The sequence below is a fragment of the Sebastes fasciatus genome, chromosome 6 (assembly GCF_043250625.1).
Source record: "Sebastes fasciatus isolate fSebFas1 chromosome 6, fSebFas1.pri, whole genome shotgun sequence".
Lineage (NCBI taxonomy): Eukaryota > Metazoa > Chordata > Actinopteri > Perciformes > Sebastidae > Sebastes > Sebastes fasciatus.
Genome location: NC_133800.1, coordinates 29,668,136 through 29,692,427, shown reverse-complemented (window position 1 = coordinate 29,692,427; position 24,292 = coordinate 29,668,136). Strand labels below are relative to the sequence as shown.

General features: G+C 39.8%; 1 protein-coding gene across 2 annotated transcripts in view; it reads right to left on the bottom strand.

The window, feature by feature from the left end:
* Positions 1–3,594: 3,594 nt before the first annotated feature.
* gldc (glycine dehydrogenase (decarboxylating)) overlaps positions 3,595–24,292 on the bottom strand; it is a 26,259-nt gene continuing 5,561 nt past the window's right edge. The window contains exons 4-27 of one of the 2 annotated variants that reach the window (XR_012594328.1): positions 19,794–19,929; positions 19,019–19,183; positions 18,701–18,778; positions 18,461–18,608; positions 17,485–17,681; positions 17,244–17,340; positions 16,884–16,989; positions 16,486–16,625; positions 14,858–14,938; positions 14,606–14,703; positions 13,539–13,623; positions 13,405–13,446; positions 13,169–13,311; positions 12,269–12,344; positions 9,937–10,062; positions 9,288–9,437; positions 9,079–9,191; positions 8,712–8,853; positions 6,918–7,029; positions 6,686–6,781; positions 5,660–5,832; positions 5,491–5,571; positions 4,499–4,947; positions 3,595–4,200 (exon numbers count right to left, since the gene is read on the bottom strand). Coding sequence is in view for 1 of the 2 variants with exons in the window: in XM_074639124.1 (XP_074495225.1) it covers positions 4,810–4,947; positions 5,491–5,571; positions 5,660–5,832; positions 6,686–6,781; positions 6,918–7,029; positions 8,712–8,853; positions 9,079–9,191; positions 9,288–9,437; positions 9,937–10,062; positions 12,269–12,344; positions 13,169–13,311; positions 13,405–13,446; positions 13,539–13,623; positions 14,606–14,703; positions 14,858–14,938; positions 16,486–16,625; positions 16,884–16,989; positions 17,244–17,340; positions 17,485–17,681; positions 18,461–18,608; positions 18,701–18,778; positions 19,019–19,183; positions 19,794–19,929 (2,723 nt within the window). In the remaining variant the exon portion in view is untranslated. Of the gene's footprint in view, positions 4,201–4,477; positions 4,948–5,490; positions 5,572–5,659; positions 5,833–6,685; positions 6,782–6,917; positions 7,030–8,711; positions 8,854–9,078; positions 9,192–9,287; positions 9,438–9,936; positions 10,063–12,268; positions 12,345–13,168; positions 13,312–13,404; positions 13,447–13,538; positions 13,624–14,605; positions 14,704–14,857; positions 14,939–16,485; positions 16,626–16,883; positions 16,990–17,243; positions 17,341–17,484; positions 17,682–18,460; positions 18,609–18,700; positions 18,779–19,018; positions 19,184–19,793; positions 19,930–24,292 lie in introns of those variants that run through there. The other variant, XM_074639124.1, reaches the window with a different exon arrangement.

Here is a 24,292-nt window from a genome sequence, read left to right as displayed (position 1 = left end):
ATTATTCGACGCGTTTATTTCTTCTTCTGACTTCTGCCTAAACTTTGCCGCGCTACTCCTCCGGCAGCGTTGCCAACACCTGTACAAAAAGTACATCAAAACGTGCGGAATGATCGGGAATCATGTGCTATGACCTGGCTAAGAGATTTGCGCAGCGGTTTCCGAGAAAATCGCGCGAAAGCGCGATTTTTTTGCTCCATTGGAATGCATTGAAAATCGACGTGAAGAGTGCTCATAAACACTCCTCTTTGGGGCCATACAGAGTCGCCATACTTTAACGTAGAAACGAGATTAAAAGTTTAAACGGGTCACGAGACTTGGGACTTTATTTGGCCGAATGGAAATTTTTTGATAGCTGGCACGGTTTTCACGAAATCGCAGTTTACGTTTTGTGAAATTTTCAGACCGTTTCAGATTTTATAATGGGTGTGTATTGCGTGGGTCGTTAAGGGCTAGAGTGTGTGACATCATCGCTAGAGTACGGGAAAGCTTTGAAATCTTTTGAAAATTTTCCGAACAAATTGCTCTGTAGCCCACAATGTCCACTCCTCATACACAATGAATACATCAAAACGTAGGTATTTTTGTGCCGGTCGCAAACATGTAGCTATGGAATCAGTCGGACTTACACATTTGGCGACACATGCCTGAACGTGAGAGCAACTGCAGGCTTTGCTCCCATAGGGCCCCATATTAAATTTCACAGAATTTGTTGGATCAGAGAAAAAAGTTAATACTTTTTGAAACTGCTGCCGAGGTCACATTTTTGAAACTACAGACCCAAATATCGCACCATTTGTTCATCAGAAACTCCTAACTGGTCTCATGAACAATCTAAGCGATAGGAGTCACGGTTTCTGTCGTAGAAGCACTTTTATGACATGTACGTCTCTGGTTAACTCCTATTATAAACTGCAGCAGTGGCCAATCACCACGGCAACTTCAGATTGCTGCTAGACAGCTGATTCACATTAGCCAATCAGAGCAGGCTGACTAACACACACACACACACACGCACACTATTTACTGTATCACGCCATTTCAGTGAGCCAGCATGCTCTAAACCAGGGCTTCAATGGATCAGGGCCATAATTAATGTGATCAATTACACCTGTGATTAAAAGCCCCCAACTCTCATTGTATGATAACAGGAACTAAGTATTCACCTACTTTTCAAAATAAAATCCCTCAACTCTTACTGTATGTTAACAGGAAACTAAACACTCCTCACGGCCCCCCAATCACCATGGCAACCACCGACAGACACGCACGCAGCGAATGGGCCTACAGTTATGACCTCACTATGGACCTCAGACAGTCTGAATCTGCCCCCCTCCACACACAAACCACCCCTAGCCCCCACCCATCCCCCCAGCACCAGGCACACTGGTCAAAATTTCTTGCGAAATTTTCTAGTTTATTATTATTATTAGTGCGAGAACCACTGATAGTTCACACGACATGGGGGAGGGTAAACATCATTCTGGCGAGAACTTTGATATTTCCCACGCTGCGGGGGCGGCAAAATATGGTTCCCGTGAAGATATTGATACTTCACACAACATAGGGGTGGAGCAAACATATAAAAGCTTGCACAGCAGCCTTCTAAACCATTTCTCCTGGTGCTCTGTGTGCTCTCTCTTTCTGCTCTCTCTCAACTGAAAATGACTTCTAAGGAAAGGTTTTCTGTCATTGAGGTGTTGTCACATCTCTTTGACCATGAAAGTGACATAGAGGAGGATGTGTCTGAGACAGAGGATGATGTTGAGGAGGACCCTGATTATGAGGCATCCTCCTCTGATGAGAATGAGACCCTCAGTGTTGACCCTCCTGTTGTCTCTCAACCACCAGCAAACACACTACCTTCCAAAAATGGAAAGTTATTATGGTCCGTCTCCCCACTTGAACAACAGGGCAGACTTAGTGCTGCTAATGTCATCAAAATGATTCCAGGCCCCACCAGATACGCTGTCAGCCATGTCCAAGACATAAAATCAGCATTTGAGCTCTTCATAACACCATCAATCGAAAAGCATATACTTGAGATGACAAATTTTGCTTTATTTAAAGGGCTATTTAGGTAGTCAACAAACAAACATAAAGTACCTGACACATAAACTTGGGTAACAATTTTAATTATAATCATTTTCTGGAGTTTTAAATTGCTGGGGTCAAATTGACCCCAAGGATAAAAGATGTTAGTAAATTTGAAGGTAACAGGAGGGTTAGTTCGTCGAAAATTTTCATAGAAAAATAAGTCATAGTATAGTATGTTGAAATATTTAATGAAGAAAGTCATATTTAGTTTGTCGAAAAAAGTCATAGTATAGTATGTCAAAAAATGTCATGAAAAAAAGTCATAGTAAAGTATGTTGAAATATTTAATGAAGAAAGTCATAGTTTAGTTTGTCAAAAAAAATCATAGTATAGCATGTCGAACAAAATTTTTAGTATATTATGTCAATAAAAGTTTTATTATAGTATGTCGAAAAAAAAGTCATAGTATATTCTGTCGAGAAAAAAAAAGTCATAGTATGTCGAAAAATGTCCGAGTACAGTATGTCAAATAAAAACAAAACAAAAAACTCCTAGCACAGTATGTTGAAAAAATTAAAAAGTCATAGTCTAGTATGTCGGGAAAAAAAAAAAAAACTCATAGTATAGTATATCCAAAAAATAAGTCATTGTACAGTATGTTGAAAAAATAAACTCACTAGTATGTTGAAAAAAAATCATAGTATAGTTTGTCCTAAAAATAAAAAGTCATAGTATAGTAGGTCAAAAAAAAGTTATAGTATATAGTATGTTGAAAGAAGTCAATAAAAGTATATAGTAGTATAGTGTGTCATAAAATGTCATAAAAAAATTAAATTAAAAGCTCACCTGGTAGACCGGAGTCCTTACCACAGCGGCGCGTTTTAATCCAACCCTTGGCCCTTTGCCACGTCGTCCCGCCTCTCTGCCGCTTTTCTGTCTTTCTCTACTTTATAATAAAGTAAAAAAAAAATGTAAATGGTCATAGTATAATATTTCATAAAAAGGTCATAGTATAGCTGGCCACAAAAAGTCATGGTATAATAAGCCATAAAAATGTCATTAAGTCAGTCACAATAAAAAAGTCAGTATATCATAAAATGTCATAGCATAATATGTTATAAAAATGTCCTAAAAGTTATAGTATGTCATACAAAATTTCATTAAACAATTGGAACAGGCTTTGGTTGAATGCAGGTAAACAACAAAGCAAAAGACACAGTACACATTGGCCGAAATGCAATCTATCGTTTTACGATGATATTGGTTTAAAATTGGCTTGTAAACTGACTTCTAGTGAAAATATTCGGTCGTACACATCGTCTCTAAACTCCAACTCCGGTCTCGCATTCTAATTTGCTCATCGGACTGTAAACAATGAGCAGCGCACGGAAAAGGAAGTGTTGGCCCAGATATCCGCTGGCTTCACCTGAACCCCAGAAATATCGCCCCTTGCCCCCCATAGGCTTATCCGTCGTCAGACCGATAGCCGATGGGTTCCAAGATTGGCAGTCTCCCCGTACTGCATCTTACCTAACTTCACACAAAACATGTACACACTTAAAGACAAAAATGTTTAATACAGATTTTTGTTCCTACAGACAAAACATTTTAGATTAAGAAATAATTAATTTAAAATTAAGACTATCCTCGTCTACTTGGTCCACAAATGTCACAAAACACATTAAAACATTTTCATACACCAGTGAATATTAACAAGAGCCTATAATAAACTACCACTATATTTTGTCATATTTGAAAAAAAAAAAAAAAAGGGAAAGTCAAGGCAGCTATTTTACATAACAAAATTGAGGCACCAAGGGCACTTTTTTTATAAATGTTGGGAGTCTAGAAATTAACTGTACTCAACTTAAAATACAGTGTTTCAGAGGTGTGTTACAGAGCAGCCTCTGTGTCGAAGGGTGCACTTATTTTGCAACCTGGAAAAGCAAAAGTTGCACCTTTGGTCCATTGGAACAGTTCCGAGTCGGGGAAAAGCCCGTGACCCCTGTAAAATGGGTGCGATCAAAGCCCGGTCCCAATGTACACCTCACAGACTTTGACAGTCATTCGTAAGAAGTCTGGTAGGACTCAGGGCTGTTAACATTGAGAAATCGTCGAGTGCTTCAGAGCTCTCTTGCAGAATTTTTGAGCCCCAATTTAAAGCTATAGTCGGTAATCTTGATAAACTTGCAGGAGCACGTTAAAAAATTATCCAACCGAAAAACCCAGCCCAGTGTTGCCAACTCTTTTCCAAAGAAAATTGCAGCACTAGCTTCAAAAGTTGCTAAATCTACCGAGTGCACTTGTCAGGACGGGCTTATCACAGTCCTGTGACAGCCACAGATATTGGATTTCTTTTCTTTTGTCAAATTTGATTTATTGATTGATATATTTGTTGAAATTTCCATTACATCCCGACTGCAATGTTTTTGAAGAACACTACCGACCATAGCTTTAATACACTCTCTGCTTGAGGGAATTAAGCAAAACTTATAGGGCGCTAATGTTAAAAACAGGAAGGACAAGGGAAAGTCTGAAATCAGAGCTGGAAGAAAACAATAACGGCAAAGACTCCAGTTTTTGTCACATTGACAGCCCGACAGTTTTGATTTGTTTTTACCTAATTTGATCAAACACACTATAATAATAATAGAGGGCAGTTATTCTGTTATCCTGTATCCTGCTCTCACATTTTCACTGAGCAAACAAGTGTTAAAGTCTGTGAGGTTTTAGAGCTCAGGCCCGACATTGGGACTGGACCACGGGGAGCATCTATGAGGAGGCTCTCTCCTCGTACGGAGACTCGTAGGCCTCCATGGGCGGGCAGGTGCACACGAGGTGCTGGTCTCCGTAGATGTCGTCGATCCTGGAGATGCTCGGCCAGAATTTGGTGTCGGGCCTAATGAAGGGCTGGAAAGGGAGGATAAAATGTGAAAATAGAGTAATTTAATGGGGTTTATTACGCTATGCATATTACTAAGTGATTTACTGGAAAGCATTAAAACAAGGTTTAAAGAGAAAATATCTATATTTGAGAGGCTGAAAACAGCATTTTCTGCCGTTTTTGCATGAAAAATTACTTAAACGATTAATCGATTATCACTATTTGCCTCTGTTGTAGTGGGGGTGGAGGCAGAAATCTCAGACAAATAATTCAAGCATCTTAATGACAACACTGGAGAAAATATTTGTCTGTATGCATAATGTAGGAGATGAAATTGCTGCAGCTACAGGGGTTGATGTACGCAAACTGAATAAAACTCATAAATTAGAGTCGACACTGGTCATTGAAGGCATTTCTTCAAAAAACGTTTTTGCTGTTTGAAGCAATTCTTACATCTGACCACTAGATGGTGATATACACAATGAACGTCTCATCTTTAACACCTTTAGCACTACAGAAAAGTTGTAGCAGGGGTTGTGTAATGAAGTCTGAGGGATGAGGACACTCACCAAGGGGAAAGCAGCGTGCTCCCTGGAGTAGGGTCTGTCCCAGTTGGAGGATGATATGCAGGCTAGAGAGTGAGGAGCCATCTGCAAACACACACGAGGAGCTTTATATAAGCTGCTGTAAAGCATCTTTTCACCTCATACAAAGAGACAAATCAAGCCGGTAGCTTACCTTGAGCGGGTTGATGCGGGAGTCCATCCTTCCCTCCTCGATGTCTGCGATCTCCTGTCGGATACCGAGCAGGGCGTCGCAGAACCGGTCCATCTCAGCCTTGTCCTCCGATTCTGTGGGCTCGATCATGAGGGTACCAGTCACCGGCCACGACATGGTGGGCGCATGGAAACCTGGACACCAGCACAAAAAAAAAAAAAATCAGAAACAACTTCTATCGGTTATAATAAACCAATAAAAGTTTATTAAAATGTGTTTTTTTTGTACAATTGGTTTTTAAGAAAATATATGATCCTGTATATTCAATGTCTAGAAAAAAAAGCACCAACGGTTGCAGAGCGCTTCCACCAAATACTGTAGCATAAACAGCATATATTGTATTACAATTAGGGCTGTCAATCAATTAAAATGGTTAATTGCGATTAATCGCAATTTTTTTATCTGTTCAAAATGTTCCTTAAAGGGAGATTTGTCAACTATTTAATACTCTTTTCAACATGAATGGACAAATATGCTGCTTTATGCAAATGTATGTAAACATTTAATATTGGAAATCAATTAACAACACAAAACAATGACACATTTGTCCAGAAACCCTCACAGGTACTGCATTTAGCATAAAAAAACTTGCTCAAATCATAACATGGCAAACTGCAGCCCAACAGGCAACAACAGCTGTGAGTGTGTCAGTGTGCTGACTTGACTATGACTTGCCCCAAACTGCATGTGATTATCATAAAGTGGGCATGTCTGTAAAGGGGAGACTCGTGGGTACCCATAGAACCCATTTTCATTCATATATCTTGAGGTCAGAGGTCAAGGGACCTCTTTGAAAATGGTCATGCCAGTATTTCCTCGCCAAAATTGAGCATAAATTTGGAGCGTTATTCACAACCAAAAATGTACAAGCTGTGTTAATGCGTTAAAGAAATTAGTGGAGTTAAAACAAATTTGCTTTAACGCGTTATCGCTTTAACAGCCCTAATTACAATTAAGGAGGAATTCACTGTATATAATTCAGCCAACCATAATCTTGCAGCCTCTTGGCCACGTCCACAGCCTCAATGTTAGCCGTCTTCTTGAATGGTCTCACATCCAGAATGAACTCGTGGGCTACGAAACCTTTTCAGACCAACACAAGAACATCATTTTGAAAATTTACACTTTTTTCTCTTTGAAAATTGATTGCAGACATCTTTGAAAGTGTAGAGAGTACATAAACATGCATTAATAGAAATGAATGCTTTCACAGCCGTACCTTTCCTGCCCCTGAAGAGGACCTTATAGTGACCTTCCAGCCTCTTGGCCATGTAGTTGGCATTGAGGATGGCCACTTCTGTCGCATGAAGCAGTCCTTTGGATCCCATCATCTAAACACAGAACACAGGAATGGTGTTGGCAGGAAAATTAGAAAACATCCACTGGACATATTGAAGAAAACAATAATTATTTATATAAGGAACATTCAGAATGAACTTTCTCAGTCATCCTGGTAAAAAAAAAGTCTAAAATGTGCACATTGTGTTGATTAGGAAACCTTCCTGCTAAACACTAGATAAAATCTCATGACAGCACTTACTAAGCTACGTAAAGCGCCATCCTGACATTCCTTCTCAGGCAGTTTATCACAAACTCACTTTAGTTCATGTGACTCTGACATGAAACTCACATGGCAGCCACTTGACTTTAACAACATTTACTTTGTGACAACAACATGTGAAGAAATGAGGTTTAAAATGCCTGAAAATGTCAGTTACAGTAAATAATTAAGACAAAAGAGCAGCTACCTTTGACTTTATAATATCTAGAGAATAAACGTCAAGAACATCTTTGTGAAAAGGATTTTTACAAATTGAGATGGGTTGTAGGATACAAGTAGGGATGGGACGATATTTTATCGCGGATCGCAATGGAGAACACTCACAATAAGTTGATCGTGGTGAATTCCGATTATCGGGATAACCGTGAATATCCTCACGAGTGACTTGAAGAAGCGGTCTAGCTCGCTATCATGTTAGAGAAGTGAAAAATAGAGCCTGATTTAAAAAATAAATACTGGTATTATGTGAGAAAGAACACAAAGTTGCTATTTTTTAATTGATTTATCCTTTATTTATGCAGGGGGACTTTATGATTTCGTTACTTGAGATTTTTTTTCATTCATAAGGATATACAAGGACTAAAAAAAAAAGTGTATCCCATCTGTAGTGCAATAAAAATGTGTTTCCTAGCAGTGGTTCCTGTATGTTTTACCGCCATTTTTAAGTTTTAAAAAGGTACAATTGATAAGATTCAGCCACTATATGTCGTTCCATTGCATTTACTTCACAACAAGTGGTTGCCAGACACTTACTGTCAAACTCAACCAGTTTTTTTACCACACTAACTGGCAACTTGATTGCTGATGACAGAGATACCAAGTTATACCAACGTCCTTATACTATTGGCTCACAAGCCTTGTTAGAAGTGGGAAACAAACATCTGATACCTTCTACAGATATAAACAAAACATTCATTTTGGAACCGCAACATTTTTTAAATGATTAATTCACAATATTTTTTTTAGGAAAAGCCATACTTTTATTCGACAGCTTTCTACAAGATCTATGGACGTGATATTTTTTTTTAAATATTCATCTACATTAAAAAATGTTATCAATGAGACATAAGCATATTTTGATGATTGACAGGATAATATTGTCAATCGCAGTTATTTTAGCCAGGATAATCGTGACATAACATTTTCATATCGTCCCATGCCTCGATATAAGTCAATAGGATTTCATTTTCTCAGCTGATTAAACTGCTCTGAATTCAGACTACAGATTGTTGCACCATTTGGAAGAGACACACCTCTGGAAATTAATCTTTTCCCATTTTTTGCTTCTAAATATTTCTCCATCCTACTCTGTCAGTGTGCTTTTGCGTCAGGATTTTATTAAATACTTCTGTTATGTCTTGTGTCCTTCATGCTCTCTGGTGTCAAAGTTTGTGAAACATTTCATGCCGTCTCGTCGAGATAACAACAAGAACACTGATTATTTGTGCTGACCTTGATGTAAGCCCAGGAGATTGGTAGGATGGCGCTGGAGCCCCAGGGGGCGGCGCTGATGGTGCCCAGCGAGCTGCCGCTGTTGACTGCATACATGGGAACCACCGGGTGGCTCGGCAGGAACGGAGCGAGGTGGGCCTTCCTGGTGAAGAGTAGATGAATGCCATGAGAACAGACAGTCTCAAAGTATTAAAAATGTGATGCTGGTTGATTGTGATCAAAGCATCTTATTGCTTTTACAGAATAAACATGCAGGTGTGCCCATATACTCTCAACTGACAAGAGGATTACGGTACATTTAGCACCCTGTTTAACATGTTTCCACTTCATCCAGTGAGTCTGGATCATAATCTATATTCTGACTTACACTCCAATCGGCCCCATGCCAGGTCCTCCTCCACCGTGAGGGATGCAGAAGGTTTTGTGCAGGTTGAGATGAGACACGTCGGAGCCATAATCTCCAGGACGACACAAACCCACCTGGAAAACAGCGCAAGGAAGAACATTTGTTGCCATTTTTAGATCAGAACAGAAACCTTATGTTTTCATGTTACGCTGCAGTTTCCTCTCTCTCACCTGGGCGTTCATGTTGGCGCCATCCAGGTACACCTGGCCGCCGTGCTTGTGAATGAGATCACACACGTCTCTGATCTGCTCCTCGAACACACCAAAGGTGGACGGGTAGGTGATCATCATGGCTGCCAGACTCGCCTTGTGTTTATCCACCTGGAAGAGAGGGAAGGATTCATCATTAGTACTAAAATTACTGATTGCATTATGGAGTGTTGGGGACTCGCACCCAAATTTGACCTGGCAATTAATTTATATAGCACATTTCCTGACACGTAAACTCAAAGTGCTTTACATTTAAAGACAAAATATAGAAATATAGTCATGAACATAAGAACATAGGCAGCATAAACAAAATAAATATAAGAATACAGTAGCATACACTCAACTAATAAAAACCCCAAAACATAAACATAATCAAATAGAAACCCCTGCACGCACGCTATTATACACGCTTATTTACCCATCATGTCCGTCCGTGTTTGCTCCTTCTAATCAGCAGCACCTGGCATTTGGCCTATATGACCTGAGGCCAGCCTCTGCCTACACCAGCCCCCCCCCCCCCCCCCTTACTGCTTGGGAAGCACATTACACCTTACAAAATATAAAAAATACATGTATCCTACAACTGGAATGCAAACAGTCCAGCACTCACCAGCGACTTGAGGTGTGCCATGTCGATGTTGCCTTCCCGGTCAACCTCCACCACCTGAACCTTCATGCCAGCCATCTGAGCGCTCGCTGGGTTGGTACCGTGGGCCGACTTGGGGATCAGACAGACCTGGAGGTGAAAGGAAAAATATAAATGTAACAGGACAGAGACACATTTGTAGCCTGATGCAAATTCAGCTTTTGTTTTCGGTGTATGTAATAATAACATTTTTGACTAATGATATTCTAGTAACCATTCAGGCTACGACTGCAGGATGAGCTCTCATTATCTAAGAACAGCAGGACAAAACAACCTCATATTTAGGCTACAAGTGGTGAACATTATTACAATTCATCTCCTTGAGTGAGTTTGTACAGAAACAAGACCTCAAGGAAGTCAGACAGATTTTTTTAACCAAAATATATTAAGTTAGAAATCAAAAACAGTTAAGAAGTGGTGGTTTGGCCTTAAGAAATATTGGTTACTGTTGTTATACTGCAGAATAAATATTAAAAATAATTTCTTCACACAAAAAAAATGCAGGACTATCAAGGGTTTAGTCTGTATGAGGAAATAGTGTAACTTTCAATCTGGCCACCACCCACCACTGGTGCCAATGTGTAACCAGCCTGCAGGTCACTAATTGATTTTATCCCTTATTAGGGTGACACTTCTGACATTTTGAAACCCACAAAAGGAAACTGGGGCACTTAGACCTGTGGGTTGGGTAACATTGACAAATGACTGACTGGGAAAACATTGCAGAGCATGTCACACCAGTGACTTGCAGTTCCCAAGTCTTAAAACCTCCAAATATGGAATCTTGAAAGCAGCTGGCCTATAGCGGGATCACAGCTTTTTCGCCCCTTTGTTTGCACAAACGGTTGTTAGTTTGGACCTTGACTGTTTCAAGGGATCCACTATCTAAGATGTACTTATGAGGGAGCCATTAAAAAACAATGGCCCATTTAGAGTACAGGAAAAATACTTTAGTCAGCCAGTCTTTAATCTGTGGCGGTGTCTTATCTCGCCTTCTCCTCGAGCTACTACCAATCAGCATGTCCGGATACTGAAGGCATTTCTAACCAGAATAACTGAAACAAGTTAATCTGTGATGTCAAAGTAACCTATAACCCTGGAACAATAAAACTGTCTGATATGTACTCATGCCCTCTATTAACCTCCGTCAGTCAGCAAAATCAAAGGAACTACTGGTGATAAATCATTGTTAGATATCAGCGCTGTAACTGTGGTCATAATGATGCAACATACATCTAAGAATAGCAATAACATTACTGCTTTTAGAAGCACTTCAATCTTTTTGCAAAAACATGGAAGTTTTCAAGTTTTATTCTGAATACAGTTTTGTGTACCATAAAAAAAATGACCAATTGATTAAAGGAATCTTAGCCGAAACGACCATTTAGTCGACTAACCGCAGCCCTAACTGAGACTATTTCTTGGATGGGAGCAGTGACATGTAACCTGCTGCTCGCTGGCTGTAGTTTCATTATAAGACAGACAGACATGGGAGTGTGTGTATGTATCAACCCTCGGCAAGAAAGCAAATAAGCGTATTTCCCAAAATGTCGAACTATTCATTTAAAAAGGTCCAGTGTGTAGGATCTGGCGGTATCTAGCGGTGAGGTGAGGAGATTGCAACCAACTGAAGCCCCTCCTGTGTGCCAAGCGTGTTGGAGAGCTACAGTGGCTGACGCAAAAACACGAATATCCCTCTCTAGAGCCAGTTGTTTTAAGAGTAGCGTAGGTCATTTGGAGCAGAGCCAGTGTTTAGAGTGTGTGTACGAGGGAAGTGAGTGGTGAAGCAAGAGAGAGCGAGAGCGGCGGCGACGGGAGCGAGTAACGCTATCGACTCCGGCCCAAGCAAGAAAAGTTAACAGAGTTTGGTTTGTCCGTTCTGGGCTACTGTAGAAACACGGCGGTGCAACATGGCGGACTCCGTGGAGAGGTCCCGCTCCCTATGTAGATATGAAAGGCTCATTCTAAGGTAACGAAAACACAACGATCCTTATTATCAGGTGATTAATATTATATTCCATTTCTGCCAACAGATCCCCCCTAAATGTTACACAGTGGTCCTTTAAGTATATTGTTCTCTAAATTGCTGCATATGGCTCGGATTGTAAGATTCCTTTGTATCGTTTGCTTGTAGTTCAGATAATCTGGAGATTGAAGCTTAATTACATTAATCCAATTTAGTTAGGTAGCTTAATCAGATAAAAACCTTAAGTGTTTAAATCCTATTAACTTTCTCATAATACTAATTCAGACTGATTTTCAGTATGACTGCAGTCCAGTTAGGCAGCACACTTACACTTCTTGAGCTCTCTCCCTTTGAGTTCAGGTAGGCTTTTATGGCAGCCAGGCCAGCGTATTCTCCCTGAGCACCACTGGAAGACAAGGCAAACACATTATGGTCATGTACCACACACACACACACACACACACACACACACACACATCCTTGCCTCAGCACAGTTCAAAGACCAGTCTACAGGCATTACCAAAAGGGGAGAGACAGATGGCATGAAAAGCTAGCTGCATGATAACTCTCCAGGCCAGTGAAGCATGGTGTGCTGCTCATAAACCCTCTGCTGCTGATCAAGTGGTGATAGACGGCATTCGACTACTGGATACTGACTAAAGTCTGAAACCAACTACAAAGTCCCAGAGACAAAGGGAAACTCCTGGGTTTTCACTTGAAATAAGGTCTCGCTTTCACTTTTCTACCCTCAGTCAGAGTTCTGGTCACCGTTAGATCACTCTTTTATCAAAGCATGATAACTGGATGTGAAAATTAGGACTGCTACTAATGATTATTTTCATTGGCGATTAATCTGTTGATTATTTTCTTGATTAATCAATTAGTTGTTTGGTCTATAATGATGAAAAATGTCCATCAGTGTTTCCCCAAAGCAAGATGACAAATATCTTGTTTTGTCCACAACTGATATTCAGTTCCCTGTCACAGAGGAGTAAAGAAACCAACAAATATTCACATTTAAGAAGCTGGAATTACTCAAACCAATTAATCAATTATCAAAATAGTTGGTAATTAATTTAATAGTTAATAGCCATTAGTCACTTAGACACAAAAACATGGGAAAATACGGACCAAGCATCACTTTATTTTTGTGAACTAAGAGTGTTGTGATGACCTGGATACTGGTGTTATATGCAAATTTCTACTGCAACAAAAAAGACTGATCTTAACCTGTTTGGCTGGAAGGAGATGTTGTCATAGCCCGTCACCTCACAGAGGTCCCTCTCCAGCTGTTTGAAGAGCTTCTGGTAGCCTTCAGCCTGATCCAGAGGCACGAAGGGGTGGATGTTGGCAAATTCCCTCCAGGTGATCGGCTAAAGAAGAGAGGGGACATCAGTGAGCGTGACAGAATGCAACTTTCCAAAACCACTTCATGTTAAGCTTGAAACGTGGCTTGAAATACTCACCATGAGCTCTGAAGAGCTGTTTAGCTTCATGGTGCAGGAGCCCTAAAGAAGAAAACATTTTAACATCACATATCTTCATGATATGAGATACATTTCTGCAAATCTGAATATCTTTGACTTCAGGTAGAACTAACCAGTGGTATCATGCTGTGCACCAGAGAAATGTCCTTGTTCTCCAGACGCTTCATGTATCGCACAATGTTGGTCTCAGAGTGATAACTGGAGATTAACCAGGAAGACAAAAATAGGATTAACTGAGGGAAAATTGATCACAATAAATCGATGCAAAATTATTAAGTAGCTTGCTTACTAAGTGCATTAGTAGGATGCATGACAAAGCATTTTTTTCCCCAAGTATTTCACAATCATTAGGCCAGAGATTAAACAGAGGACTTAAGACATTAGGAGCCCTGATACCAGACAGTCTTTATGACACTAATAAAGATAATATGCTCCAAGAGAAATGCCCTTGGTGCCACTGAGGCTTCTATTGTTGAAACCCCATTTTTTTTTTTATTGCACAAATAATTTGTTACAATTTATTTTAAATAATAAATTAAGCCAGATCTTGAAGGATTGCCAATGGGCATAAAGACTAAGGCTGCACTCAAACCAGATCCGGTGTTTCGGCGGTGTGGGTGAGTCAAATTAAAGGCCCATTGTCTGCAACAATTAACGTCTTCCCACGTGGCTTTGTTGTACAGCTCTAGATCGGCGGTTACGTGCCACCGCAGCATGACGACGGGTTGTGTTTCCCCAAAACTTGATCGGTTTCTACTTTTTCCGCCACAGGCTGCCGGATCTGGTGTGAATGCAGCCTAAGACTAGTTGCATGTGTATTAAGGGCTGTAAATTATATGACTAATGTTTGAAAATTTTAATATTTTTGGATTATTGCACCACATACTGGTTTCAATATGCAACCATGATAAGAAAAAACAGTTCTAAAAATGCTTTGAAGCAAATCAACCTGTTTCTCATGCCACAAACGAAACGTTTAACACCAATAGCAAGGGCTGCAGGGCTTCATATCGGACACATTTCCGTGTGCAGCTGTGTTTGATACCAGACAATCAATATGGAAAAATCCGATTCTAATATTTAGAACCCAACATGTCATAAAGACATAAAAGTGTTTGTGCAGTTTGGTATAGTGGTAGATGATGTGCTAAAAGGTTGTAATTTAACTGAGAATACCAACCTGTTGAAAACCTGGTGCGTGAGGTACTTGCTCGTCCTCTTGAAAGGACTTCCCATGATCCCTTTCACCCGCTCACCCATCTTCTCAGCGATCAGCTCCTGAGAATTTAGCATGTCAAATTAATGCAGGTGGTGTTTTATTTTGAAAGTCTATAAAATAACAATCACTATGCAACCCTGAAGCAAAGACACAGACAAAACTGATAACCACATTTAAATAACAGATAAAAATATAAAATAACAATTAACGTACTGCTGAGGATTCACAGCCAAAGACCCAGAGCAAGTCATCCAAGTCCCTCTCAGTCACCGTCTCATCCAGAGAGACGCCCAACTGTTGACAGAGTTAAAAACAATATTAACAGCATGCCTTTGATATTCAAGCCTCTGTCTTAAAGTGTATGTTCACTTGGCATTGGCTGACTGAAGTAGGTAAATAAATAAAGTATAATTTATTATAGTATAGTATATTTTAGTTAAAACAGCTTTGTGAGATGTCTAATAACCCTAGGAGTACCTAATCCCATTTATCTACACTTTATGGTATGATTATTTATTATTATCACCCATTGAGATCAGAATCTCTTTTTATAGGGAGTCCTGGCAAAGATGGCAGCATAAAAAGTTTCACATAAAAGAACACAAAACAGCAAAAAACAAGATTGTAGATTAGGTCCACTGGATGGAATAGCTGGAGAGCTCTGAAAATAACTTTAACATGTTTGGTATCAAGCTTATTAAAGATAGAAATCATTAAAAATGCTTCATTCTCTATATAAATTATAGGAGGTTTACCACAGCACTCAATCGCCTCTTACTTGGTTTGAAAATTACCAAAATGAGCAGAAGGCTAAATGCATTTTAGATGTATACCACAGATGGATCAGTAATAAATTATGTTTCATCTAGCAAGTAGGCTGTCCATAAATTAAATTATTTAGTCATGATTAATCGCATGATTGTCCGTAGTTAAGTGCATTTAATAGCAAATTAATCCGGTGAGATTTGTCAAGTATTTAATACTCTTATCAGCATGGGAGTGGGCAAATATGCTGCTTTATGCAAAAGTATGTATATATTTATTACTGGAAATCAATTAACACAAAACAATGACAAATATTGTCCAGAAACCCTCACAGGTACTGCATTTAGCATAAAAAATATGCTCAAATCATAACATGGCAAACTGCAGCCCAACAGGCAACAACAGCTGTCAGTGTGTCAGTGTGCTGACTTGATTATGACTTGCCCCAAACTGCATGTGATTATCATAAAGTGGGCATGTCTGTAAAGGGGAGACTCGTGGGTACTCATAGAACCCATTTTCATTCACCAGAGTTTCTATCAGTAAAGAAAGAGTGGTCTGACTGGTTTATTGTCCTTTGAAGATTGCTTCTAAAAGCAATAAAGTCATTGCTATTCTTAGACGCATGTTCCATCTTTATGACCACAGTTACAGCGCTGATATCTAAGAATGATTTATCACCGGTAGTTCTTTTGATTAGGTTGACTGAGTGTCTGCTGACAGAGGTTAATAAAGAGCATGAGTACATAAGCCACAGAGTGAAAGTCCTATCAGAAAAAACGTTTTAAATTTTAAAAAAAAATGTAAAAGAGCATACCAGTTGTTTCTACAACATTTGGCCATTTATCTAGATATCATCTTAGATTTACATTACAACTATTTCACAAAGCATTAGCCTTTTTTAGGCATCAGACTAATTTGTTTTGAAATAAAATTAAGACATTATTGGAAAATGGGTTAAATATATATAATTGCTCCACCCCAATGACTATGATCGTTAGTTAGTTAGTTAGTTAGTTAGTTAAACGGTGGGTAATCCACCTGTGTACTGCTTTCCAAGAACATGATGTCCTCACCACTCCCTCCGTGTAGACTCTCAGGTTTATCTCCCTCTGCACGGCTCTCTCAAAGATGTCTTTGGCCGCCACGCTACAACTGATCTTTAGAGTGTCGAAGAACATCTCACTGTGCAGCCGGTGTCCTGCTCTCTTCAGACCTGGAACAAAGTGTGCAGTACATTCTTTAGATGCATAAATAACTGAATAAATGTTATATATTCATGTACAGTGGAACTGGATAGGAAAATGGGAAGAATTTATTATTTTTTGCATTTTCCCTCATTATGCATGATGAACAATGATGACATATTGGTCTCATTATTTGTCCACTATGTGTTAGATGTTGTCAGTGAAAATGATCCTGGTGCTGCATCAATAGAAGCTTGATTTCAAGCTAAAAAAAACAAAAAATTTACCTTCAGCAAGGATCAGAGCAGCATTGTGTGTCCTCTCGGCGATGTGTTTGAGTCCCTGAGGACCATGATACAGTGCGAACATAGCAGCCATGTTGGCCAGCAGAGCCTAAGAGTCAGAGGTTAAACAACAAGGATGAAAATGGTATTTAGGTAAAACACAACGACGAGACAAAAAAACTGTTTATTACAGAAATGAAAGAAACATTCTTCCACTTCAGCTCATTGATTGATAGCAACTACAAATAAATAAAAACACACATTCTCCCATAATGGTTGTTCCAAATTATGTAACTTCTTATTTCACTTTCTTTATTTATATGTGGTCATGATAAAATGTACAAAATGTGAGTCTGGTCATACCTGTGCAGTGCAGATGTTGCTGGTTGCTTTGTCTCTGCGAATGTGCTGCTCTCTGGTCTGCAAAGCCAGCCGATACACCTCCTTACCAGCCGCATCCCTGAAATGTAAATGTTTTTGTAAAATGTTCCCAAAGGCAGCTTTTGAGTTTCCTCCATGGTTTTAATATGATGCCGTGTCATTTTCTAAAGTGTACACTGAACTTCCCTCAAAGTTGTTCTGACTGATGAGTGTCGTGTCTCACCTGGTGACGCCAACCATTCTGCCCGGCATCATCCGGATCAGGTTGTCTTTAACAGCGAAGAAGGCAGCGTGGGGACCACCGTAGCAGAGAGGAACCCCAAACCTCTGGGAGCTGCCCAGTGCGATATCAACGCCAAACTCCCCGGGAGGACGCAGCACACAGAGGGCCAACAGATCTGTGGCACAGCAAGCCAGAGCCTGGACGGGTAGAGAACAAGGGTATAACCATAGACTGTATACAATATGGACGTAGTCTCCGTGACGTCACCCATAGGTTTCTGAAGAGCCGTTGTGAAGCTCAAAGTCGGTGACTCCGGCCGTCACCATCTTGGAAGTGACGACACAGCCTAACTCCCGGTTAATCAAAAAATGGGCAAAGAGGTGGATCGTCAGTGGAGCTGAGGCAGTACCAGGTACAAGGCTGTAAACATGTTTATTTCTGCTGTAAAGTTAGGCATTTTAACATGGGGGTCTATGGGGATTGGCTCCCCTTTGGAGCCAGCCTCAAGTGGTCATTTGAAGAACTGCAGTTTTTGGCACTTCCACGTTGGCTTAATTTTTCAGCACCAGAGGCTGCTGCTTGGGGATAACCAAGTCAATGGACATAGTTCCCATTTGGTCATAAACAGACAACTATTCTGACTAATTTGTAGCAGGTGGTTTGCAGTTAAGCCACATATACGTCAGAGATGAACACTTCCTGTAAAATAAAGGTCTAATCAAATCCTGATTGTGGTTTATGCACATTCCATCCCTCCATTAAAGCTGAGCAAAGCCAATTCTTCCAAGTAAATATACTACAGTGTCATCAGCATAAAACTTTAAGCGGAGCTGCTGTGAAAATGGGAATTTAGGGTGTTTACTGTATCACTTCCTTGAAACACCTTGAGAATGAAATTCAGATATTGGATATGGACACTCAGAAAGTGACCACACACAACATATGTGCTTTTACTTCGTGGTGAAAGCTCTCTTACCCCTCCCTTGTGCGCCCGATCCACGAGGGCTGTGAAGTCTTCCACCCTGCCATCAGTGTCCGGATACTGGAAGAGCACACCGCTCACATCCTTCCCACTGAAGTCCATCTCATGAGGCAGCTTCAGCACAGTTTTCACCCCGATGTAGCTGCAACATGACAGTGAAAACTTAGAGGGGTACTTATATATATATATATTTATATAGAGCGCATACATTGATGATTTGTGTACAATACATACTTGGCTCTGGTCTGCACCACAGCAATGGTCTGGGGATGGCAGCGTGGGTCAATGTAGAAGGTTCTTCTTTTGTTCTGTCTGTGAGGAGTAAACGCAAATAACTGGTCAGATATATACAAACGTTTATGTATCAAAAATGCATGCATTTGCTTAGTTTCTTCTTGTGGCCAAGACGCAACTTATTCCCAAAGTTTAACAGATATTAGCTTAAATTCATTTGATTTGATTCTATTTCACAACACAAGTGAGTAGTAAAGTAGTAGTAGTAAAGATTGTCCCCCACATCACTGCTTGTGTTTGTGATCAGCTTGTAAATACCTGTGGCAGAGCTGCATGGCCTCAGCAGCAGCCGTTCCCTCATCAAGCAGGGAGGCGTTTGCCACAGGCATGCCGGTGATGTCACAGATCATGGTCTGGTAATTGAGGAGGGACTCCAGGCGTCCCTGAGCAACCTCTGGCTGGTAGGGTGTGTACTGGGTCACCCTGGGGACAAGATTTTAAACTTGATTTTTTTATTGTCACATACAATCGTACACAGCACAACATGGAGAAATGTCTGCATTTAACCCATCATAAGCATTAGGAGCAGTGGCCTGCTGTAAAGCACCCCGGGGAGCAACTTGGGGTTCAGGGTCTCACTCAAGGACACTTCGACATGCGGACAGGAGGAGCCGGGGATTAATGGACGACCCGCTCTAACCCCTGAGGCACAGCCGCCCAGGGCAGACACAGTGAAACAACAGAGCGAGTTTGGGCACGAGGACAATAGCACAAAGTTGGTGGTATTCAAGGATCCGAGATGGGACAGTGGAACGCATTGTATGTCTCTCCCAAACTCTAGGATTTTGGAAAAAGCGTGGGCAAGGATGGCTGACATGGATTTGCGTGAAAGAAAATTTTGCTCAGCAGAAAGCAGGAGAGAAGCAGATCATCAGATCTCACATGAGTCACAAGGCTTCGTATTAAGAGCATGAGTAACCAAACCTTATCAAGAAACATCATTACTCATCTGTGATAAGAGGAAGCAAGCTAGCTGCACTTTCAAATTTCCATTTGGTGTCTTATAAAGGAAAGGTCACACGAGGTCACTCACCAGCCTGCATTCTCCAGGAGATTTCGCTGGATGGGCGGCGGTACCGAGCAGCTGTAGTAGCCCATACCGATGTAGGACCTCCATACTTTGTTCTGTGATGCAATCTTCTGTAGAGTGTCCAGAACCTCATTCTCACCTGTAAAATATTTAATTTATGATTATCAGTACATTTACTCAAGTAGGAATTTGAGATACTTGTACTTAACTTGAGTATTTCCATTTTATGTGACTTGTTTATGTACTCTACTACATTTCAGAGGGAATATTGTACATTTTACTCCACTACATTTATTTTTAGTTACTTTACAAATTTAGATTATTAATACAAAATATATATCAACTAATAAATGATTACATATTATTATAGGTTAAGTTACCAAGCAGTTTATAAAGAAGCTCCACCTTTACCAGCTGCAACATTAAAGTGATGAACACATTAATGCATCAATAATTATATGACACGACATGGTAGGGTTGACGCTAATAATATTATCCAAAAAACAACAGATTTGTTTATACATGTTTCTATACTGTTTATAATACGTACTACTCATCGAAAAGCAAAACTAGGACATAGCAATATTGGATTTAATGGATTTTGGGCTCAATGTAATGAAGTAATTTTTTCCAGGTACTCCAGATGTAGTCATTTAATATATTACGTGTTTTCTCAATTGGATATCCAGGAACTTTTCTACATCACAATATATGTCGCAACATAAAATAACATACACAATACATTTTATCCATATCAACCCACCCGTGCTATGGATGCATGTGACCAAACCACAATTAAATACAGTTTCTTCGTCAATGTAATTAGAGATGTCATGTTACATTTATTAAGTCACATGCAGTCCCTGACCTCATGTTATCGTACATAAAATGATCACGAGTGCAGCGAGACGCGCAGATTTATATTTTAGGAAAAAGAGCGTTAGTACGGGATCAGGAATTAATATTTGAAGATATCCTGAGTTGAGGAATCTGAGAGAATATTGGCTATAATGTAGGATGATTATACATAATAAAACTACATATTTTAAAGTTTGCATTCCTGAAATAAATAAAATAATGTCAAACAAGATATGCCAAAAGATCTGATGAACAGCATCTTGTCTCTCATGTGAGGAACTGACTGTACAAATAATATGATAATCAATGTGGCATGCACTCTATTAGAGCTGCCACACACTCATACAGTATAAATAAAAAAAACTTTCCTACCTTAAAATAATTTAAAATATTTTTTTTTCAAACTGAGTTTATACTACAAACAAAATATCAGAAGGAAAAAAAAACACCGCACAATTGAATTTAGGATGAAAAACATGGCACATATAATACGTTTCTGTCCATCTCAGGGGCAAACATCAAGAGAGGGACTACAGCCATGGTTTCTTTCCCGATGGCCAGTTATTTAGCCTCATTCCCCGGTGCTGTAAGGAAGCTCTGCCAATGCACAACTAGCCTCTGAGATTCCTCTGGCCTTCCTGGCTGCTTAGCAACTCCAAGGAATGGACAATACCGCCCGTCTGAACCGACAGCCCTAACTACTCCTGTTTTCGGAAAAGAAAGACACCTCGGCGAGAGGGACTGTAGCAAGTATACAAGTGGATATTTACAGCTTCTTCCAAAAGCTAAAGCGGTGCACATTCACAGTCTGGAGCCGGCGAATCGGCCGAATTCAGCGATTAAGGATTATCAACATGTTCAGGGTGACCCGTTAGTGTGTATTTCTGTGTGTGTTTTGGTGTGTATGTGTGTGTGTGAGTTTGTTTCAGTAGGGAGGACTGCTTTCCCATGGTCCCAGAGTTCTACAGGGCAGCAAAAAAGCCTGATTCAGAACCATCCAGGAGGTCTATTGTTGGAGAGAGAATCCCTCGCTGGCTCTGCAAACTGAAGCCCTCCAGAGCTGAACAAGCAGAAAACCAGCACGGCCTTCAGTTTGTTCCTTCAGCATGGCTTGTTGCATTATGAGACCCGACAGAGTCAGAGGATGGGCTGACATAAGGGCGGATCACAATGACTAGATAATAAGGAAAAGCCACACTACCTGAGGACTTTTGTAGTTTAACAACAATCTTTTCTAAATGTTGGATTTTCCAGTGGATCTCTGGTGTTAAAGCGGACTGTCTCAGGCAAATTATCTCTACTGTCAAATCAATGACTCGAGTTTATGGTTGCAGAGTCCTGCAATAGAGTCATGTCAGCATTTGTTTATCGTGCACAATCACACACAAGGTTACATTAAATAGAATATGTAAGAAAGCCTATGCTACGGTTGTAACTAGGGCTGCCCCCTGTAAATCGATTAGTCGCCTCATCGGTCGTTTTAGTCTTAGTCCACTCAGATTTCTTTAGTCAATTGTATGCTCTTTTCATGCTGAATAACTTATTTCTAAGAAACGTATGAGCACATCTCTGGTAAACACAAGATTTAAAGTGGCGCTTGTGTGATTCTTTGTGGAGAAACTCAGTTTTACAGATCTATTGGTTAAATCAGCTAATTGATTAGTCGGCAGGGCTCCAGAGGGACCATTTTGGTTGCATTTGTGACCAAAAATCTGTGGAGTGTGACTAAATATTTCATTGGGTGAACCGGTGTGCCTGGCAGGTCCGTCTCTGTGTGTGTATGTGTGAAACCGCACCCTTTTACTCCTCCTTGAGTGACATTACAACCATAAAACATACCGGTAATTCAAAATGAAGAGAACTATTATTGTTTTTATGTCAAGAAAAATGCTGTGGTGCCTGTTACACCTGTACCCGGCCCTGAACGGCCAAGCCCAGACCGACAACGTCAACAGAGCACCACTCCACCACCTGTCTCCGGTAAAATACCTAATCCTGACCAGTGCAATCATTGTAAAAAGTTAGTCTGGAGTCCTGAGTCGACAAAATCGTATGAGTGTTAGTTGACTAAGAATTTCTTTGGTTGAAGACAGCCCTAGTTATAACTCAATATTATAATTTATCGATTTTGATTGGTATTGCATTTGTGACATGATTATATTTAGAGCTGAAATCAACATAAATAAATGACAACTATTTTGATTTATATTTTTATTTTTTTCTGGTAAAAAAGGCTAATCATTCCCTAGTTTCAGCTCCTCGCTTGTGAAACATGCTGCATTTCCTTGTAAGAAATTGTGATAGGGATTTTTTCACTATTTTTTTTACGTTTATATCCGGAACAGTTCATGAATTTATTGAGAAAATATTCAGTTGCAGCACTAATTATTATGTTTGTTTAACAAAATTATGCTTATATCAAGCTAACTGTGATTAAAAATGTATATGTTTTATCACATGTAACCCATAACAATGGAACAGATTTCATTGCATTGCTTGTTTTGAATGTGATATTGAACATATTTGGGATATAATGAGATGTATTGATACCAGAAAAGATGTTGCTCAGATGTTGTTTTCATCCATAGGCCAACTGTCCATTCTTATTGTATTATTTTAATGTTGCACTTCTGCACACATAACAGATCCAGTTCAACAAATTAGCATAAACCTCCCTCCAAGCAGCACATATTATTCATGTAAGTCATTATTTATTCATCTTTAACCAGGATTAACAAAAAGAAAAACATCTGATTTTACAGAGATCTGCTATTAAAGCTAATTTACTTCAATTCATTGCAATCTCTTCTATTGCTTAAATAGATAAAAACATCATTTCTCTAAAATTGTGTTTCTTTTATTGGAAATAACCCAAAACAAACTCGTCTAACCGGAAGACTGGTGATGAAATGTACACATATTGCATAGGAGCAAAGAGAGAGAAAAACACATCCAGGGCAAAAAAAAATCCCCATGCAAAACATACCCAAGTCACCTTATTAGGAAGCCCCTCGGCTGTGATGTAATGTGAACGCTGTAACCAGATTGAACTGGACTTGGGACCGGAGCTCAAGGCTTAACTTTACACTCCAGTTGCCATCCTATGAGCATCGGCTTCCCAACAGGAGATTGGTGCCGCTCGCCGAGTTTCGCAAAAACAACTCCTAATATGTTCAGAGGAAGACTTAACAAGAGGAGAGCTGCTCCACGACACACAATAGAGGTGCAGCCTACATTCCTGCCCCTCACTTGGCTTCCTCCTACTGGGAAAAAACACACATCACCATGCAAAAGAGCTGGAGACGAGGAGGATAAATACACTGCTTTTATACTGCTTAACAATACATCTGTTTATATAATGTTTATAGCTTATTTTGTATATTGGTATAATTTAAATTTTTGTATTCTTATTTTATTCTAACGTTTTTATTTATATTCTTTTGTTATTATACTGTTTACTTGCACCAACAAAACCAAAGCAAATTCCTAGTGTATATACTACACTATACTTACATCTGGCAATAAACACGATTCTGATTCTTTTACGCGCATGTGGATGATATTTAGCCATTTTGGATCAAATTTTGGCACATTTGCATCGATGTTAAGCATGCATCTTTTCAGCATTAGGATGTCACATATTT